Source organism: Sceloporus undulatus, chromosome 6, assembly GCF_019175285.1.
Source record: "Sceloporus undulatus isolate JIND9_A2432 ecotype Alabama chromosome 6, SceUnd_v1.1, whole genome shotgun sequence".
Classification (NCBI taxonomy): domain Eukaryota; kingdom Metazoa; phylum Chordata; class Lepidosauria; order Squamata; family Phrynosomatidae; genus Sceloporus; species Sceloporus undulatus.
The window spans coordinates 49,158,026-49,179,334 of record NC_056527.1 but is presented as its reverse complement, the minus strand read 5'-3'; the positions used below and the strand labels follow the sequence as shown (position 1 = coordinate 49,179,334).

General features: G+C 39.1%; 2 protein-coding genes across 3 annotated transcripts in view; one reads left to right on the top strand and one right to left on the bottom strand.

Moving 5' to 3' along the window:
- Positions 1 to 12,921: 12,921 nt before the first annotated feature.
- On the bottom strand, positions 12,922 to 19,646 carry OXSM (3-oxoacyl-ACP synthase, mitochondrial). The gene is made up of 3 exons (XM_042474990.1): positions 19,512 to 19,646; positions 16,663 to 17,661; positions 12,922 to 13,677 (listed from the first exon to the last, which is right to left on the bottom strand). Exons 2-3 carry the CDS (start codon positions 17,646 to 17,648, stop codon positions 13,275 to 13,277), a joined length of 1,389 nt encoding a protein of 462 aa, XP_042330924.1. The 5' UTR covers positions 17,649 to 17,661; positions 19,512 to 19,646; the 3' UTR covers positions 12,922 to 13,274.
- Positions 19,284 to 21,309, top strand: part of NGLY1 (N-glycanase 1) — a 26,752-nt gene continuing 24,726 nt past the window's right edge. Inside the window, exon 1 of one of the 2 annotated variants that reach the window (XM_042474989.1) lies at positions 19,284 to 19,532. In XM_042474989.1, coding sequence (XP_042330923.1) covers positions 19,405 to 19,532 — 128 coding nt within the window. In that variant the 5' untranslated portion in view covers positions 19,284 to 19,404. The remainder of the gene's footprint in view (positions 19,533 to 21,309) is intronic. The other variant, XM_042474988.1, reaches the window with a different exon arrangement.

The following is a 21,309-nucleotide window of genomic DNA, read 5'->3' as shown; positions in this document are numbered from 1 at the left end:
GGGACTTCAGCTCCCAAAATCCCCCAGCCAACACAGTTACATAGTCCCACAAAGTAACATTTCTAAGTGTCTACATAGAAAATATCTGCTCTGCCACTGAGATGTGGCCTTTCCTATTAATGCTCTTTAAATGTTACCCCTTTTTTATTTCAAAGTCTAATCTCCTCTGAGCTCACAGAGGAGATTTGCATGCAAAGAAACTGACTCTTTCTGATATGACACAGAAATTGGGTGACCTAGAGATAGGAAACTGACACTTGGGGGACAACCTTGGAATTTGAATTCTAAAGACATTCATCACGTTTCAGTCAATTCAGTCCCTTAATCTCTCTGGAAGTACATAACAGGCTGACATTTCCTATTGTATCTTGTTGGCATAGCATAGATCAACTGAACTGTTTTCAAAGCTTCTTCAGAAGCATACATTTGATATAGGCCTACACATTCGGCTAGTCTATTGGCAGCTGTTACATGTGTATAGTCAAGTAAGATGAAGGGCTTTTTAAAAACCTTTTTTGTTTGTTTGTTCTCCCATTAACCTTCATCTTTTTTCTTTAACTACCTGTATAATTACTTTTCTGCCTAAAAGTAGCATAACTACTTTTCTGTTTATATTTAGGCAAGAAAAAGAATAGTCCTCAGTCCATCTACGCCACACCAAGCCACCATGCTGCTGTGGTTCTGGTGCCATCATGTGGACATTTTGATATTGTCTAATAATTGTTTGGCTTGCCATTATCTTCTGTGTGCGTGCGTGCGTATGTGTGTGTGTGTCTGTAAGTCAAACAAGATATGACTGACCTGACCTTCTGATTGTTAGGTCTCTGATTGCTTTCAAAAAGCAAGTTATGCTAGAGATTAGGCCGTATCACGGACTCACAATATTCAACTCATGGATCAAAGCTGACACCTTTTTAAAAGAGGGGTATGGGATATTAAAATTGCAGAATTCAAGCATTAGGTGGTTAAGAAGCTACATGGCTGGCCACATTATATTTATTTTATTTGCTTTTAATGTCATTAACGATCTTAAGTGCCAATCCCTGGGTGAAAGGAAAAATATTAATGCAATAGAGGGAAGGAGAGAGGGAGGCTTACATGGGGAAATACAATATGTAATATTCAAACCTCTTACTGCCGATTTGATAGACCCACATTGTGCTCTCTCACCGGACTTCAACCTGAAATCAGAAAAATACACAAGGAGCAAGAGGCACTATCTGCAGAGCATGGAGGTAGTGACCTACAGCCAATGTAGTTTCTTTTTGTAATGAGGTTGTAGCTAAGTTACATTTTGAAACCAATGTGACATGTGGGAATGAAGCTTTACATTACTGGTGTAATGAATCAAATTCTGGCCCGTTCTGCACGGGCACCCTAGTACGCGCCGAGCACGTACTAGGGTTAGAAAGGGGCGTCCTTTCCGGATGCCCAAAACCTTAGTATGCACTCAGCGCGTACAAAATGGTGGTGCCTGTTCTACATGGGCGCCACCATCTTGACATAGCAGACGTTTAGCATGGCGCTAATGATGTCCCGAGTATGCCATTGGCGCAGAGGAGTTGTGCAGTTTGGCCGCTGGGGCTCCTCCGCGCTGGAAATGATGGCGCTTTTCAGACCACCCTTTTGGGCAGTCTGTAAAGCGCCATAGTTACATTTAAAGAAATCTTTCAAGCATTTTAGAAGCATATGATGCCATATTGTTATTAATCCTGTAGGAGAGGAATAGAAATGCAATGACTAATGCACCAAGCAGGACAATGAGTTACTCTCCAAACAATACAACAAATAAAAACTATAAATTATTATTCACTCACCCCCACAAGGAAAAGAACCAAAGTACTTTCAACAAGTATGATTCAAAGTATTGGAAATTCCAAATATTATTCCAAAAATTTGCCTCTGCAAAATATAGTACACTTTTTAATAGCCGTACAGTAGAGCCTTGGTTCATAGGGTCAGAACAGGAGGACATTTAGACTAGCAGCGATGATGTGATCATCTGCCACCACTAATCTTACACCCCCCCAAACTTGCTTCCTTGCTTCTCACTTTGTTTAGATGTAATCTTCACATCAGATAGAAGAGAAATTGTTTCTTTCCAGCAAGAGTATGTTGTGAGTTCTCCTTATTATAATGCAAAGTACAGGGACATCACTAGGGTTGTGTGGATCACCTAAGGGGCATTAACCAATTGCTTCCTAAAGATCTGCTTTTTGGCAGAAACAGGCTATAACATTCGCCTGTATCCCTTTAAAATGCTGGAGCAGGTGTAAGTGGTATAAGGCTCAATGGGAGGAGAAAGGAGAGACCTCAGGGTTTGTTTGTTTATTGTTAATTAAATTTTAATTAAAAATATTTTTAAATTTTCTTTAAAAGCATCACATCTTACTAAATTTTCACTTTAACTTCTAGAAACTATGTACATGTAAATGCATTTAGACTGTGTGTATAATATTCTTATTTAAAAGTATAATTTTAATTTTGCTTGTTGTTTATATAACAACTATTGTCATTACATTCAGTAATATACAGGAATTATGGTTCATGAATAACATTAGTACAAAAATTACTAAGGATTCTGTATGTTGTGATATGGGAGGAGGTCAATGGTAGGAGTGATCCCATGAGTTACCACACTGGGTGACTCCAACTTAGTGATGCCACTGGCAAAGTACTTTGTGTTGTTTTGGTTTTGCGTGTACAAGACACATTATCTTTATATAAGGCATCCTTCTGATGGCGATAAATATGGATGGACTAAATTTGTTGATGGAGAGGAACAGAGCTGCTTGGTTTTTGTTCTTTGCTTAGGAGCATGACTGTGAGAACTGTCACAATGAGGAATTGCTCTCCAGAATTTAACATTCTCCAGCTCTATGTCTTTGGATGAGGCTTTTATCTTGCAATTACCCTGACTCAAAGACAGAACTGTACAGAGAGTCTACATGACATCATCTTCAATTAATTCATTCCCCCCACATTTTCTCATAGCCAGGAATAAAAAGCATCTTGAGGGTAAAAATAGAGCATCGCTTCCATATACCTTTTGCACTGGTAGTGCTATCAGCATCTTGTCTGGAAGCAGCTATCATTTTAAAAATATGAAACATGTTTTATTTGATAAAAAGTAAGCAGATATAGAATGGTTTCACCGCTTACATTTATTAATTGTACGTAATACCCCTTACAGTAACAATCCCCTGCCACCTACTGAAATTGACATTTTGAGATCCAAATAAGATACTCAAGGTTTTTTACACCAAAAACTATAACAATAATGCATTTCTGAATAATCAAATCCTCTTAAAATGGCTCTTAGACATTCAAAATCAAGCAATAATCAAGAATCTTTCCAGCTACTTTCCCTTCATTCTGTCTTCAGATCATTTCATAACAGATCACAGTATTTATATGTCCGTTAAATGTATTTTTGTTACTGTTTTATTTCATTCAGATCCCAAAACTTTAGTGGTTGTCCAGAAAGCTGGACCTGTAAGCGTCTCGTAAAACTAATGTTCTCTCCAGTGGCAAATGGCACCTTTGATGTTAGTGGGAAAGTGAATCTGCTCTTGGGTTTTGTCTGAACTTAAATCAACTATCCAGGGTGCTAAAGCTATTTAAAGTTTGGACTAAACCATTGACATCAGAGTTACTCATGGTCACTGGGTATTCCTGGTCATGTCCAAATGTCTGGACATGGACAACTGTGTATGCAGTCAAGCCTTTCCAGTGTCCCTTTACACAATTATAGCAATATAATTCTACTTTAACAGGCATGGCTGCTTGCTATGGAATGCTGGGATATACACTTTAGTGAGGCATGAGACCTATCAGGCTGAAAATGGTAAAGACTCTATCCTAAACTGCAAATCCCAGGATTCCACAGGATGAAGCCATGACAGTTAAAGTGGAATCATACTGCTATAGTTGTTTGATGTGAAGGGGTCCCTAGACCCTCTCCATCACAGGTCCTTCTCATTTGGTTTTTACAGCTGTCTCTAAAAATTAGGTATCCAAGGCTTTTCCGTACCCAGTGGGATTCAATGTGGCATCAAGACTAAGGTTGGAAAGCAATGAGGGAAATGGCTTTCATTTCATGCATGGATGTCTTGAGGTTTGGTGCCAGCATATTAACTGTCATGGTGAAAATTATTTTGCCTCCCACTCAAGAATTACTAAGATTCCAAGCAATAGATACTGACACATTTCTTTACCATTTACTGACTGCTAGTAGAAAATAGTTTTTTCTCGTAAGATGCAATTAATTACTGTTGTTTAAAAAGTTGGGATTAAATCTACTGCCTTGCTTGCCAAAAGCAATTATACACTTGGCTTGAATTATGTAACAGTTTTCATATAAGTTTCTTGCACCAGCTATGCTATTTTCAGAATTCAATTAGGGCCCTTTTCTTTCTAAATAGAGGAAGCATGTTATTCCTCATTCACAAAGACAGTTCAATAAATGTAGCTACTTGCACTTTTATTTAGAAGTACCTTTTGTAATGATAACTGAGTATTCTAGATGGGGTGGAGCACACATACTTAGGAAATATTTAAAGTTATTGTGTATGATCATTATGATCATCGTCGTCGTCTAGAAGATTTTAAGGAAAGTTAGGAAATACATTCTGATAATAAATTAATTATTTAATGCGATTAAATAGCTAAGTAAAATTTTACTATTTCCTTTTAAAATAGTTGTCCTAAACTCATGCAATTGAGAGAAAGAGAGAGAAAAACTTAAAAATAATAATGCTTACATTCCAGACTAACTGAAATGGTTATTCAAAATTTCTGACATGATGCACATTACTAACTTGATGTGCTGAGATCAGAGGAAAGATCAGTAACCTAGCTTTAGCAAACATTTTGGAATAATCAAAGGCAAGATAAAAATATGCTAGACCAAAAAATATTATTATTATTATTATTATTATTATTATTAACCTTTATTTATATAGGGCTGTAAATTTACCCAGCGCTGTTAGTCTGAAATATAGTTTTCTCCACATGGAATGATTCCTTCTGTGATCAGAAGAGCACCTTTGGATCCAATTTTGTGTCTTATTTTTGATATTTTGTATTCGAATATAAAAATCTGATACCCAAAGCCAGATTAAGATTTTTGGAGCCCTGAGCAGTGATGTGGGTTTACCAGGGGGAAATACAGAACTGGAAAATTTTCCATTGCTCTAAATAATGTTATCTAGTTGAGCACATTTGGTTTAAATATTATATTCAAACACATACAAAGATTTATGCGGAAGTTACTTTACTGGAATATTTATAATAACATAAAGATAACAGAATGTACATAACAAGCAAATATACAACACAAACAAATATACATAAAGAAATATAAAAATAATACAAATATACAAATAAAGAAAACATTAATTATTACATCTGAAAGAACACTATTTTATGGCCAGTTGACTAAAGAGAGCCTTAGCTGATATATCTTAGGGTCTGTCCAAACTATTATAAAGACATGACATCTCTGGCTACAGAAACATCATTGAAGATTTTCATACCAGCTCTTAAGCGCTGGTAAATCATCTCTAAAACTGTTAAGTGGCTAAAACAACACTGTGTTTCTGACACATAGAATATTGGCTCTCGTTTTCCTTCTGTTTCAGATTGTGGTATCGATCAAATTTGTTCTCCGAATTAATAGGCAGTTTCATTATACTTTGCTTTTTAAATCATTATTTTAGAATCCATATTGTCAATCCTATTCAACTGATTTCCTCTAAACAAGCACAGCTGTTGAAACAAACTAAATCCTTTTAAAACAGGAGAGAATTTTCCTCTTTAATTCTCTCTTTGTTGCTGTTTGATATGCAGGCAACAAGAGAAAAATGCTTGTTGTTCTATTATGTAATTTAAGTACCACAAATAAAATATGAGAAGTTAATCCTCGTAGATATCCATGGGTAATTATGTCCAGCATTAAAATAAAAATCAGTTATAACTTAGCCATTGTGTTATTCCCAATTCTGAAAGCCAGTACTCCTGATCTCCTTTTCAACAGGTAGCGTTCCTGGAAGATTGGGTATCATTTCCCATAAAAAGTAAAATCTTAAATTTCTAAAAGAAACAATAACCCTTAACTAGTGAGATACTGTATACACTCATGTATAAGGCAACCTCGTGTATAAGTTGATGGAACGTTTTAGGGCATTCTTACCAATAAATAAATAAATCTTAGTATTGCTTCTTTAATCCCCGATAGCAATAGCAGCAGCAGCTTCATTTATATACTGCTTCATACCACTCTAAGCAATCTCTAATTGACCCCAACAAGCTGGGTATTCATTTTAGCGACCTCGGAAGGATGCAAGCCTGAGTCAAGCTTGAGCCTGGCTGGTACTGAACTCTCAACCTTGTGGTTTGTGGGTGAGTGGCTGCAGTACTGGCATTTAGCCACTGCACCACTAGGGCTCCTCACAGAGGATGTCTTTACTCCTTCAGCAGGATTGTTGGTTGCTGCAAAAATATTTTCTCTATCTCATCAGAAGCTAAAAAGGATAAGTGTACAACATGGTCCCACAGTTGTACAAATGATTATACAACAGACACAATGACATTGCAATCAGCCAATGCTTTGTGGTTAAATAGCTCCTCATTCACCAAGTTGAACGTTAAAGAGTGTGGGCTCAGCATGTACTTGCCTTGTTCCGTGCATTGGGGAATCACATCTTCTCAACCTCTGAGAAAGTACAATCACTTGTACAACTGTTTTTACATTTGCATAATGTCCCAACAGAATTCTAGCCTATGTCTCAAAAGGCATCATAAAACTACATGATGCGCCCTCAGTTTGCCCAAGTATATTCACAAACCTTTACATTGACACACAAATGATGTAGCTTAGACATGTTTCCAGCTAGATCTTGACTTCTATGCAACAAGACACGATATAGAGAATATCTTTATACCTATAAAGTGACAGCATGTATTACATCTGTGAATTCATGTCCAGCTCAGCTGTTCAGGTTGGTGAGAGCTCTAACACAGGCACCTTCCCCCTGAACCTGACCTTAGAACCTTCAGTAGCTCAATGTGATGCTTTTAATAATAATTTCTCAGATAAAAATCTCTTATACAAGAGTCAACTTAAATGCCATCACTGGAGTGGAAGCCAATATTAAGGTGTTCAGCAACTCTGTGAGTGGGATTACACTGAATCAGTTTCAATTGTGAGTAGTGTTGATGTAGATAAGCTGGTGGGGCAAGTAAGGAAGACAACTTGCTTTCTTGATCTCTGTCCTTCTTGGCTGGTTGCCCATGGAGGAGGTGCAATTAGGCTTCAAATACAAAATATCATTAATGCATCTCTCAGAGAAAGGAACTTTCCATCCTGTTTAAAAGGGGCAGTGGTTAGGCCACTGCTGAAAAAGCCCTCCCTGGATCCTCTGGACCTTAATAATTACAGACCAGCATTATATCTCCCATTTTTGGGTAAGGTGATCAAGAAGCCAGTTGTCTTCCAACTCCAGGTGATCTTGGATGACACACACTTGCTTGAGCTATTTCAAACTGGTTTCAGAGCAGGATACAGAGTTAAAACTGCTATGGTCATCATAGTGGATTATCTCCATCCTAACACCAACAGGGGAGCATATCCCTGTTGGTGCTTTTCAGCCTCTTAGAGGCAATCAATACCATCAACCTGAGAGAAGCCCAGCAGCAGAGAAAGAGTTCTGGCGTTTGGCCTTGGGCACGCCTGAGCTCTCCTCTTCCCAGCCCTTGGAGACAGAGGCGGTGTTTTTTTTTTCCTTTGCTTTTCCCCCTCCCCCCATGGAAATTATTTTAACTCTTTTAAGTCATTTATGCTTTTAGCAAGGTTATTGCATAAAGGGTATTATATGATTGTTGTTGTTGGACCTACTTGATCATATCTAAATCCTTTTTAACTTTTAACTTATAAAATCTTTTTTACTATCTACTTTTTTTATGAAACCTAAATTGATAGGACACATTAGATATAATAGTCTTATGTGTACATGGTTGAATACCTGATGTTAAGCTTATATAAACTTATGACCACCTAAAGCCAGTTTCAGACAGCTCTGAGAAATATTGACCATAAGCGGGGCCCTAACAATATTGCCACTGTTAATAAGAAAAGACAAACATGAATAGTAAAGATATGATAACCTTGGAACATCCTTCATTCTCAAACTGCCTCCTAAAAGAGAAAATTGTGCAATCAAAAATAACTCAATACTTTACTAATTGCCGACACATATTCCCCCATGGATGCTCTCAATTTAATGTAGAAGCAAATCCTATAGGAAGTAAGGGAATAACTTCATCACCTGTAGCACCTATTCTGGATTGGTCCTTAGATAGAATAGGCTCTTTAAAGCCTGTAAACAGAAGTTTCTCTGCACCAAACCTTGAAATTGAAATGGCTTTTGCTGAGAGAAAATAACACCTGAACCTATTATAAGTGAAAAGTTATCTGGGACTAAAATGGAAATAGATCCAAGAGAGGATGTGTTAAGATCTGACAGAGCTCTTAGTTTACCACTCGGATTCTACAATCCTAAAAAGGATATGGAAAATCCTAAATGGATTTCCACTCTCTTTGAGGAATTGTCATCTGTTAAAAAATTCCTTACCAAGTGTAATACTCTCCTTACCACTTTAGTAGATTTACACCTTCAAACGATCTGTACTAACTCAAAAGAGCAAAAATTAGACAAGGAAAACGGCAAAGATAAATCCTCTTTGATAACAACTCCTATCTTGAAAAGTGACGGGGATATTATGTACAGATCTGTAACAAGCTCAAAGAAGGGTCGCAAAAGGAAAAACTCAAAGGTGGAAGCATCTGGAGCTCCAAAAAAGCTTTGTAAAACAGGGAGAAATATAACATCAGAAAATGGTAGGAGATCTGATGGGGAAATTAATCATGAAGAATCTAATACAGCTCAAACATCTGAATTAATACAAATTACATTAGATACCGAAAAGTCCAATCTCAAAACTAATAAACACTTAGGGAACCACACTGTTACCCAACTGACTGACAATCCTCCTCAAAATATCATCTCAAGCCTTTCAACAGACCAACTAGTAGAAATGGATCGAGCACCTATAAAACACCCTATAAATAAACTATCTTATGCAACAAAAGATACCATCAACCGTGGTATCTCCTGGAGGAGTTGGAAATAAAAGACACTGTATTGCAGTAGTTTCGGTTCCAGATGGTGGTACCTGTAGAGAGCTGCTACTCCAAAAAGGAGCTGTTATATGACATACCACAAAGTGCCAATCTATCCCTAATGCTATTTAACATCTACATGAAACCACTGGGATAGATCATCCAGAAGCGTGGGGCAGGCTGCTGTCAATATGCTGATGACACCCAAATATATTTCTCTATGCCTTCAAAAACAGCCTCAGGTAAGGATAGTGTGTCTCCTCTGCATGAATGCTTGAAAGAGGTAATGGGTTGGATGAAGAAAAATAAATTAAAACTGAATCCAGACAAGACACGGGTGCTTACTATCAAAGGTCCTAATTTAGGGCTGAAGATGTGTCAACCAGGTCTGGGTGGGGTTGCACTCCCCCTAAAAGACTGTTTGCAGTTTGGGACTGCTCCTGGAGCCGTCTTTCCAAATGCCACCTCAGATAGATGCAACGGTCAGGAGTATCTGTTATCAGCTTCAACTGATATGCTAACTGCGCCCCTTCCTAGAACTGAAGGACCTAAAGATGGTAGTACACGTACTGGTAACCTCAAAACTGGACATCTGCAACATGCTTTACATTGGGCTACCTTTGTACCAAGTCCAGAAAATCCAACTGGTTCAGAATATGGCAGCTAGATTGATTATGGCTATATTGAGGATTGATCACATCACACCAATCTTAAAAGCACTCCAGTGGCTGCCAATTAATTTCCAGACAAGGAATGAAATGGTAAAGGTAAAGGTTTCCCCTTGACATGAATGTCTAGTCACAACTGACTGTAGGAGGCAGTGCTCATCTCCAAAGTGTTGGTTATTACCTTTAAAGCCCTAGATGGTTTGGGTCCAGGTTACCTACAGTATTATCTTCTCCCATACAATCCACTGTACACACTCCTGTATCCTCGGGTTCTCTGGGGAATGTTTGCTCCAACCAGCCAGGACTAGACTAGCAATAATTTCTCAGATAACCTTTTTGCTGGCTGCCCCCAGACTGTGGAATGACCTGTCAGAAGAGTTATGACAGCTGAAAATGCTGACTGCATTTAAAACAACATTTATGGGCCGAAACAGATGGTCATATAGGGGCGGCTTGATGCTGCCCCTTTAAGCACCAGATCGGGACTGCAACAACCGCAGTCATGGCCCTGATCCGGCTTTTTGCTGGCTCAAAAAGTGGTAGCAAAATGCTACTCCTTTTTGAGCTGGCAAAAGGGTGCCTTTTCCCACGACTGTGCAGCTTTGTGGCACTCAGGTGGCATACGACATCTAAAGCTGGCCCACATGTGAGCAGGTGGGTGGCTTCTGGGCGGCATCAGGGCATGCATCATGCGTGTGCCACATCACTCTGCCACTCACAAGGTGGTTTTTAGTGCCAGTCTGCACTAGCCCAAAAACGCATCTCTTCCAGCAGGCCTACCCAGTCAATTTTAAATCATGACTTTTTAAGAATGTAAGTACTTATACGAGTGTATTTTAATTGTTTTATAGTATTTTATGTTAGCTGTTGGTTTTATGTGTTATTAATAATGATGATTAAAAATGATCAAAAATGTCTAGAAGACCTGCTGGCAATGAGGGACACCTTCCCCAAGGTGAGCCCTCCAAGGCATGCCAGGGGGCTTGACAAAAACTGTATAGTATTTTTCAACCACTATAGAACAAGAGACAAATTGTGACACGACCCAGCACTACCTACTGATTAAACTATTTAATGTGATGATTTACATGGAAACTATATTCATTCACTTTGTGGCTGTTTGGACATACATTAAGAATGTACTTTTCACATTTTCATGTATTTAACTCAAGGGAACCTGTTGGATTATGGGTGTTGTTGGACTGCAGTTTCCCACACTATGGACTATGCTGCCTTGTGCTAATGGGAGTTGCAATTCATTAATATTGGGAAGATTGCACACTGTCCGTTCCTGAATTTTAAAAAGGTTGTTTTACATTTATGATTTAAGAAAGCACCATATGAATCCAACATCCAACCTCCTGTTCAATCATAAATTCAAATTCAAATGATTTGAAAGCAAATAAAAATGAAAGTCCATCAGTATTTGAGCTACAAGGAAAGAAAGAGGAAGATGGTAAACTATCAGTAATTGTAAGTAGATCACAAATAGCAATACACCATAGAAATATTACACTGGTTTTAGTGAAGGTGGATTTTTCAGGAAAAGCATATAGCCTACATATATCCTTTGATGTTGTGAACAACATAGCTTTTAGGTAAATATCATTTGCACATTAGACACACTAACTCAAAATAGTTGAAATAAATTATTTTTTCCATTTCTTTGAGTCATGTGCTTGCCATGACATTTTTAATATCACTTTTTCCCCAGCATTTCTTATCTCTTTTACCACTACTGTAAAAATAAATAAAAATAGGGTGGTTAATATTGTTTGTACTGCAATATGGATTTTTCTGTTGAATTATATATACTGTGTAATGTTCCAAATGATAATACTTTGGGAACAGAAGCATTTTACAGTTCTCACTTCAATGGTTAAAAGGCATTTACTTGTTTACAACAGCCCCTTCCCATTCTATCTAAGGTCGAAAACACACTGCAGAAATAATCCAGTTTGTGACCACTACAGCAAAGTGGTGTCAAAACTGGGATAAGTGTGCTGGACTATGACTCTGGAGACAAGGGTCCAAAACACGCTGCAAAAATAATCCCTTTTGAGACTGTTTTAACTGTCCTGGCTCAATGCTAGGGAATTCTGGGAGTTGTAGTTTTATGAGACATTTAGTCTTCTCTATCAGAGAGAACAACAAACTACAGTTCCCAGGATCCCTAGCACTGAGCCAGGGCAGTTAAAGTGGTCTCAAACTGGATTATTTCTGCAGTGTGTTATGGACCTAAATTACCATATATTTATAGGCTACAACTACCATTACCCCTAGAAAGCATAGTCAGTAGTGAAGGATCATGGGAGTCACAGTCCAATGACTAGTCCAATGTCTGGCAGTCTACAATTGCTTTTTGATGGGAGAAACACTCCATGCCCCTTGGCTTGGGTGACAGAACAAAGTAACTCATCATTAAGGGCACCAGGGAGTCATCTGTACTTCCTCATCCAAACAATCCATACCAGATATAAATGGGAGAGAATGGTCACGGGCAAAAATGGCCATCTTTGCTAGGAGGCCACTTTAGAAGAGAAGATAGCTTATATGTCTTCAGAATGCCCTAACATTAATAGTTAAGAATTAGGAAAATAGAGAGTTTTAAGAAGTATGGATGTACAAATGCTGGAGGCCAGAAGTCCAATGGTAATATGTATTCTTTTATTGGTTCTGCTGTGATGTATAGTGAAGCTGTTGTGGTAGCATGCCTTCAAGTCATTTCTGACTTATGGTGACCCTTAAGGCAAATCTATCACAGGATTTTCTTGGTAGAATTTGTTCAGAGAAAATTTACCTTGCTTTCCTCTGAGACTGAGAGAATGTGACTTGCCCAAGTTCACCCAGTGAGTTTCCATGGCCAAGCAAAGATTTGAACCCTAGTCTCCCAGTATCCTAGTTCAACCATCAAACTACTACACTACTCTAGGCATCCTCAAACTAGCTCTTCATTTCACAGTGAAGTATAAGACTAAAATGAATTGTTTTCCCTTGCCTGGCTCTTGTGCCCCTTTATGACAGAATTCTTGCTATACAAACTCAAAGAGAAGAGTGATAGCTCAATAACTATTCAGATTAGTGAAAGAGTATATTTGCTAACTGGACATTTGGCCAATGTACCAAAAAATTATGTCATGCTGTTACAGACTTTTTTCATAGATCTGGCTCCATAATTTCATTTGGCAGAAGGGTCTATAGACTAAAATATTGATCCAATGGAATAGAAAAGATCAAACATCTCATCATTCAATATCTGAAAGCAAACAACATCAAGAACAACTTATTACATGAATCAGATTCAGGACCAAGACCCTCAATGAATGAGGGAACAGCAACATGGAAGTTTACAATTTTGTGTGTGTGTGTGTTTGTGTATTTGTTGACCATTAGAAGGGAATAACAGCATATACAGATGCATGAAGCTAAATATTAGCGAAACACAGTGTTGCATTAGTTCCCCCAAAGCCAAAAGAATTACTGAGACCAATACGGCGTTTTTCACTTCTCCATTCTTGGGGTACTAGTGGAACGTAGTTGAGGTCAAATGGTGGCTTGGTCTGATCCAGATTTAGAGTAGGTGGCAAAATTCCATAGTAACAAGCAAAAACAGTAAAGGCTGCCTCAATAGCTCCCGCAGCACCCAACAGATGACCTGTTGCTCCTTTTGTTGAGGAAACTGCAAGGGAATAGGCATGTTCTTTAAAGAGTCTTTTAATAGCTTGATTCTCTGCAGCATCTCCTAGTGGAGTGGAGGTGGCATGAGCATTGATGTATGTTACATCTTCAGGGCAAATTCCAGCATTTTTTATTGCTGCAGACATACATCTAAGTGAGAAAAAGAAATTAATTAATATTCTCTTCTGTCACAGGATTTGCTTTGATTTGTTTATCTGGATGAAAGTGGATTAACATTAAAGCCAGATTACTAAAATCATGGATACATTGCATACTAAAAGTAGTTTCATAAGATACAAATTATTAAGAACCAAATCCTTAGGTTATGGCTTTAAAGCAGGAATAAATGCATTTGTCTGGCATGTTCATCATATTAATTGAAATGTTCCAAAGAATCTATTGCCAAGCTAACACTGGAATAGAAAATTCAGTCCTAATGAGCCGAAGACATTAATTATCTTGAATGTTATGTTGTGTTACTTGCAGTCTTTAAACTAAGGGAAAAAATCAACAAGCACTAGTTCTCTCTCTAGCAATCAAATCTTTTTGAAGCTGAACAAGCATATAAACACTGTCCTTTTCCAAATGAATAAATTACTTTTCTGCTAAGAGTACATAAGGGCATTTAGTTTACTTTATACTTAGAATGCTTTTGCCTATAACAGACAGAGTCCACTTCAAATTTCTGATCTCATTTATTCTTATAGTTGCCCTGAAAGTATATTAGAAGGAGAAATTATGATTTACCCATGATTATGCTAGAAAGCTTAGTAGCAGGATATTCTGCCTTGGCTGAAGAGCGGGGTAAAATAATAATAATAATAATAATAATAATAATAATAATAATAATAATATCAGCACTGAATCATGTGCACCACATTCCACCATCTTTCTGACTGTGAATTTAACAGGCCTTCTGGATTAAACAAAGACCCATCCAATTGAGCTTTTAATTGTTCAAAATGACCAACCAGATAGTAGAGAAAACCCTCAAGCCAATGACAATATCATAAAAATTAAAAACAAAATTTCACTTACAATACATAAAGAACTCAACTTAAATACAACTGAACTATATACTGTATATCCCTCCAATCACTGTACGTTTCTGAATGTGAAGCAAGAGAGTACTAAGCTCCAGCCTCTCTTTGTTTTCTTCATATGGAAAGCTGCATATCTGATTTCTGTTCACAGAGTTCTTGGAAAATCAGGGCTCTTGTTACGATGGAAAGACATGGACAGACACCTCTCTTCTTCAAATGCCAATTTTCCATTTGAAGAGAGTGATGATGTAAGGGGACAGGGATAGGTGCTTCCATGTTGAAGAATCATGGTGAAGACTTCAACAGGACTTGTCAAAACATCCATTTATACCTATACTTTCCTTTTCCTTAAACAATAATCCATAAGACCATCCTTTATCCCATGATTACTGTGTTTTAAAAGGAGCTTCTACAATAAGGGACTTTGCTGAAGTGCACAGTATTGTGGGACCACTGTCATCCACAAGCTTGCAGAAACCTTTGTGAATTCTAAAATCTTTGTTGTTGTGTGTCTTCCAAGTTGTTTCTGAATTATGGTAATCCTAAAGCAAACCTATCATGGGGTTTTCTTGGCAAATTTATTCAGAGGGGGGTTGCCATTGCCATCCTCTGAGGCTGAGAGCATGTGACTTGCCCAAGGTTACTCAGTGGGTTTACATGGCCAAACGGGATTCAAACCCTTGTCTCCAGTCTGACACTCAAACTACTAAACCACACTGGCTCTCTAAAATGTTAGTATTTATTTATTTACTTCATTTATATGTTGCCTTCTTTCCAAAGTGGGAGAAAGTACAACTAGGCTTACCTTTCAAGAAGCTGTGCTGATTCTTCCTCAGCAAGCCTCCCTTTTCCCTGTATAAACCTTTCCTCAGTGTGTTAACATTCAAACGTTTTCAACTTGAAATCCTAGTGCTCAGAAATGTCATTTTCATCCTACAATCCCCAGAGTGCCCCAGTAAACAATGACATGGACATCTGGTCATAGAGAGGCTACTTCCATCTTTCTTCACCTCGTGCTTTTATTTCTAGCGCCAGCCAGGAAAACAAACACTATTGGGAATGGGCATCTTGACTCAGCACATAGGATAGTGTGGGTGTCTCTGTCATGTAGAATATGGTGTGCCTTGTGTTTATTTTGTTTTATTTTTTACAGCAACCCCCCACGGAAGAAACTGCCATGAAAACTCCATGATAGGTTCATCTTAGGATCACCATAAGTCAGAAATGACTTGAAGGCACCCAACAATAATAAATGTTTTAAATTATTTTAATATTGTAAATAGATTAATCCTACTTTAATGCTGACTTTTGAATGGTTTTAATTATATTGGAATTTGTAAGTTGCCTTGAGTTCCAATTACAGGGAAATGTGGGGCATAAATAAAGATAATCATAACAGGAATAGGAATAACAATAATAACAACAACAGGTAAATGGGGTAAATGCTCTCATTAAATCACCACTATTGGTACTAAATATAGTTAACTAACCTATTTGAATGTTTAATGTTCCTTTAGATTTTTAATGTGTTCTAAATTACCGCAATAGTAAATAAGTGTGTATTATAATATACTATAAAACAATTGTAATTATGGTTATAGTTATCGTATTTGGTTTTGGAAAGGTTGAGAATCGCTATGAGCACAATGCACTATGAAAAATGCAGCAGACAAATAAACTGACTATAACTAATAAGAAACAATGGGGATAGCAGTCCAAAATATCTGGAAGAAATCAAATTGCGCAAGGCAGTCCTATATACCTGGGGTGCTAGAACCATACTTTCTACCAACTTACTCAGTAATTTTCTGAATCTCCCCAAGATCTGATTATTAAAGCTGATATTCTAGTAACCACATTGAAAAGTATGCATTTGCTTTCTATTATTAATCCAGCTCCAACATATATAAGAGCAACAATTCAATGAAAGATAAAAGCAGCAAAGCAGTATGAAGCCAATGACACAAACAACCATCCCCCATTAAAACCCTTGTTGGGCAAAAAGGACCCCGGTCTGCTGTCTTTTTTAGCTCTACTATCAATATAGATTAGAATATAGTTCATAATGATTTACACATTCCAAGTTTTTTACCTGAAGGCACCATCTCCATCTGCATTAGGAGCTGTTATGTGGCAAGCATCCCCGGAGAGTCCATAGCCTAAAACCTCCGCATACAATTTAGCTCCCCTCTGTACGGCATGCTGATATTCTTCTAAAACCAAAACTGCAGCACCTTCTCCCATGACGAAGCCTTCTCTCAGGGAATGGAATGGCCGGCAAGCCAGTTTGGGGCTTGAGTTGAAACTAGTACTCAGTGCTCTAGCTCTAGCAAATCCGGCTAGAGACAAGGGGCTAATGCAAGCCTCTGTTCCTCCAGCCAACATGACATCAGCATCACTGTAGGCTACAAACCGAAAGGCATCTCCCACAGCGTGTGCTCCTGTAGTACAAGCAGTTGATACAGCATGGTTGGGTCCTTTCAGTTGATACTTGATACTAATATGACCCGCTGCCATGTTGATCAAGATCTTTGGTACAAAGAACGGGCTGACTTTGTTGTAACCCTTTGTTTTGAACATCGAGGCCGTATCAGAAATCTCCTCCAGTGGAACCATTCCCATTCCTATTGCCACACCAGCATTTAAACAATCCAGGTCAGATTGTGGATACCAGCCAGAGTCTTTCAGTGCCAGATCAGCAGCAGCTATGGCCATGAGAGTGGCAGAAGACATGGCTTTGCTTTCTGACTTTGACACATAGTTTTCTCCATGGAATTGACCTTCATCCATTCCCTTTGGGACACGGCCAGCCACTTTACATGGAACAGCAGAATATTCCTCCTCTTCAAGAGCAACAATCCCACAGTTTCCCTGGAGCAGATTGTTCCATACCAACTGGCCTCCCACCCCAAGAGGAGACACTAATCCTACACCTGTGACAACCACTCTCCTTCGGTCGTGAAGAGCTGTCCCGGTGCTCAGACATCTTTTAATGACTCTTAAACTCTGGTGTACTTGGGAACAATGGAGATTGAGGCATGCAGTTTTTAATAAGTCTCTTGCACATTGGAGAAGCATGACTGCAGTAATCCTATAGTAGGACAAAAAACACACACAACAAACAAGTTTATTTATTTACAAGCTTTCATCTAGGGGCCTGTGGTAACTGACATTCATAAGAAATCCCTACTTGAATGATATGGTGAGCTCCTGCTCCATGTGAAATTGGATACTTTCATTAGATGTGGTTGAGGTTTAATCTGCACTGCAGAAATAATGTGTTTTGATACCATTTTAACTGCCATGATGGATCGACACTGTGGAATTCTGGGATTTGTACGTAGTTTTGTGAGCTATTCAGCCTACTCTGTCAGAAAGCTTTGGTGCCATAACAAACTACAAATCACAGAATCTCACAGCAATGAGCCATGGCAGTTAAAGCAGTGTCAAACTGCAGTATTTCTGCAGTGCAGATAAGACCTAAGGCTGCTGCCACACTGCAGAATTAATGCAGTTTGACACCGCTTTAACTGTCATGGCTCCATCCTATGAAGCCTAAATCCATCCTCAATCTCCATTCTGGGATTTGTAGTTTGTTATGGCAGCAGAGAAGGCTAAATACTTCACAAAACTACAAATCCCAGGATTCTGCAGTATTGCACCATGGCGGTTAACTTAGTACCAAACTGCATTAATTCTGCAGTATAGATGCAGCCCAAGTCTGCAATCCCGAACACAGTCCTGAGCAATCCTGAGCAATAGGTGGACTGCCGCACTGAACACTGCAAGGCTTACTGATCAGATTTCCACAAAACCATGCTGCAAGTCCCACTGAAAGCGGAAAGTGTTTCAGTGGAATTTGCAGCCAGATTCCATGAACCTTTATTTGGAATTAACTCCAGAATTCAGGGGGATTTATTCTATAACAGCCTTTCACCCAAAATGGTGCCCTGACATGCTGTGGATGATCACTGCTCCCATCAACCCCAGACAGTATTTTTGATATCCAAGGAGGACAGAGGATCCGGTTTAAATCCTACAGCTCTGTTATGGAATTATGGGGTTTGCACTTTGTTGGGGCACAGGAGCACTCTTGACAGGAAGGCTAAACAGCCCACACAACTACAAATCCCAGATTCCCCATATCATTGAGCCATAGCAGTTAAAGCAGGGTGAACGCACATCATCCTTTCCCAGAAAATGCCCCACTACATTTCAACTTTCTCTCCAGGAGGCATTCCAAAACGTCCTCCATTTTGAGCTGCGTCCACACTGCTGAAATAATCTGCTTTGAGACCGCTTTAACTGCCCTGGCTCAATGCTATGGAATTCTGGGAACTGTTGTTCTATGAGACATTTAGACTTCCCTGTCAGAGAGCTCTGGTGCCACAACAAACTACAATTCCCAGAATTCCCTAGCATTCAGCCAGGGTAGTTAAAGCGGTCTCAAACTGGATTATTTCTGCAGTGTGTTTTGGGCCTGTGTGTGATAAATATGGGTGGATTTATCTTAACCCTCAAGTACTTGGCTGTTTGCATCTGAAGAGCAGCCATTAAAAAACAGCTTCTTAAGCCTGAGATGTCAGAATCACTATATAATGGCAGAAGGTGCCTTCTCGCTACCGCGCATGCTCAAAACCCACCCCCCAAATGGCGGCTGCCTCAGGTGAGGCCCCGCCCCCTTCCTGAAAGGGGCGGGGCAACGCTAAGCGCTCGGCGTCGCCTGACTCAGCTTTATCCAGAATTAAATGCGGGCGGGCGCAGAGCGAAGTCAAAGTTTTCATGCGTACTGGCAGGCGAAGGCAGCCAGGTGGGCAGAGGTCGCTTCGGAAGGATGGCGGCCACGGGGGGACATTCCGAGCCGGAATATTCTCCAGCAGTCCACGAGCTCTGCCAGAATTCTACTGAAACATTTCTAGAGGCCTCCCGCTTGCTGCTTACCTATGCGGACAATATCATCCGGTGAGAGGGGCGGGCGGGCGCAGCAAACAACAGGAACGTATTTGCGCCTGTCTTTTTTTGCGGAGGCAGTCGGGACGCGGCTCGCTTTGGCTTCTGTGGTAAAATCTTATGTATCACAGTCGCCAGAGTTGGTTGTTGTGTTGCGGGCGGGTCCAAGAGAGGGATTGTTTTGTTACATACTCCATTATGGATAGTTAAAAAGTAGTTACTTTCCCGTGGAGTGTTTGTTTGGTCAGCTGCAACCAGCTCTCTTATCCCTGTATGGTCGGATAATTAAGCCTAAATACAGGGCATAGTTGAAGATTGTGGGAGTAGTGCAGAGTTTGGCCTTAAGTGTCCCTTCACTATGGTCTTTAAAGGGATTTTGGACTTCAGCTCCCAGAATCCCAGGCTGTTGGCCAACATGGCTGAGGCTTCTGGGAGATGAAGTCCAAAATCTCTTAAAGGGCTCAGTCTGAGTGTAATCTCTTCTGGAAAAGCACCAATCCTTCTCTGTTTTCTTATCCATCCAGCCTTCAGTGCAATGGTCCCCAACTTGTGCTCTTTAAGGGATTTTGGACTTCAGCTCCCAGAATCCCAGATTATTGGCCAACATGGCATCAAAACTGATCACTTACCATGATGTTGCTGATAAAAGATATCAGCATTAGAATCACCAATAGTAATAATAATAATAATAGGTTAAAGAAAATGGTACTGGATTAAAGACAACATGATAGGCATAGCCAGTGGAATCTTTTTAGGTTTTGGTTCTTCATTATCCTGATCTAGACCTAGGTAGCATATGTGCTTAATTAGTATGAGTTCCTTAAAATGTATTTCTCATTGTCCTTGTAATACAAATGAATTATGGCTTGCAAGGGTTAAGTTGTTAGGGTACTGAGTCTCACAATCAAATATCCCTTATTGTTTCTAATGCATCCCAATCTTTTGGGAGGGCAAAGCCAGCATGGTGTAGTGGTTTAAGCATTGGACTATGACCCTGGAGACCCACTGGTTGACCTTAGATGGGTCACACACTCTCAGCCCCAGAAAACACCATGATAGATTCACCTTAGGGTCACCATAAGGCAGAAACAACTGGAAGGTACACAATAACAACTACAAAATGGTTGCCCTGACTATTAAAGCCTTCCACTGTTGATGGCATTTATGCCCTTGCATAGAGATTGCTGAATCAATAGAATTGTATAGGCTTGGAGACATGTACTGCCTGGTGATGTCCTTTTTCTTGCCTATTCTGTTAGTGTAGGTTTTAACCCTATATTTACAGTATATTTAAGGTATACTGTAAACTGTCTTGGATTCCAAATTGGAAGAAAAGCTGAAGAGAAATGTTTTTTTCATGGAATCATAGATTTGGAAGAAACAAGGGCCTGTTTTGTTTTCTTTTTCTCCGCCAGAGGAGAAAGTTTGATGTTGTCTTTTAATAACTTGTTTTATGTTGTTGCTACTACCGCTGCTACTACTAATACTACTGTTTTGTATGGCTTCCGAGAAAATGTATTGATGGGAAGATAAATAAATCCAGTAATTAAAAAATAAGTATGTTATTGATAGTTTCATATGTTTCATTACCATGCAAACGAACATTTGTCAGATTAAAGCCTTGCGTAATAAAGGGGTATAAGCACTGTTGCTTACTGGGAATGCCTTAAATTGCTTCTTATTGGTTTCTTGTTGTGGGCTGCAAATACTGAACTAGCTTCTCTGAGTCAAGAAAATCATTCTTCAGCCACTCTCCATGTGACTAAAGACAGCTGGTTCTTCTTTTCCT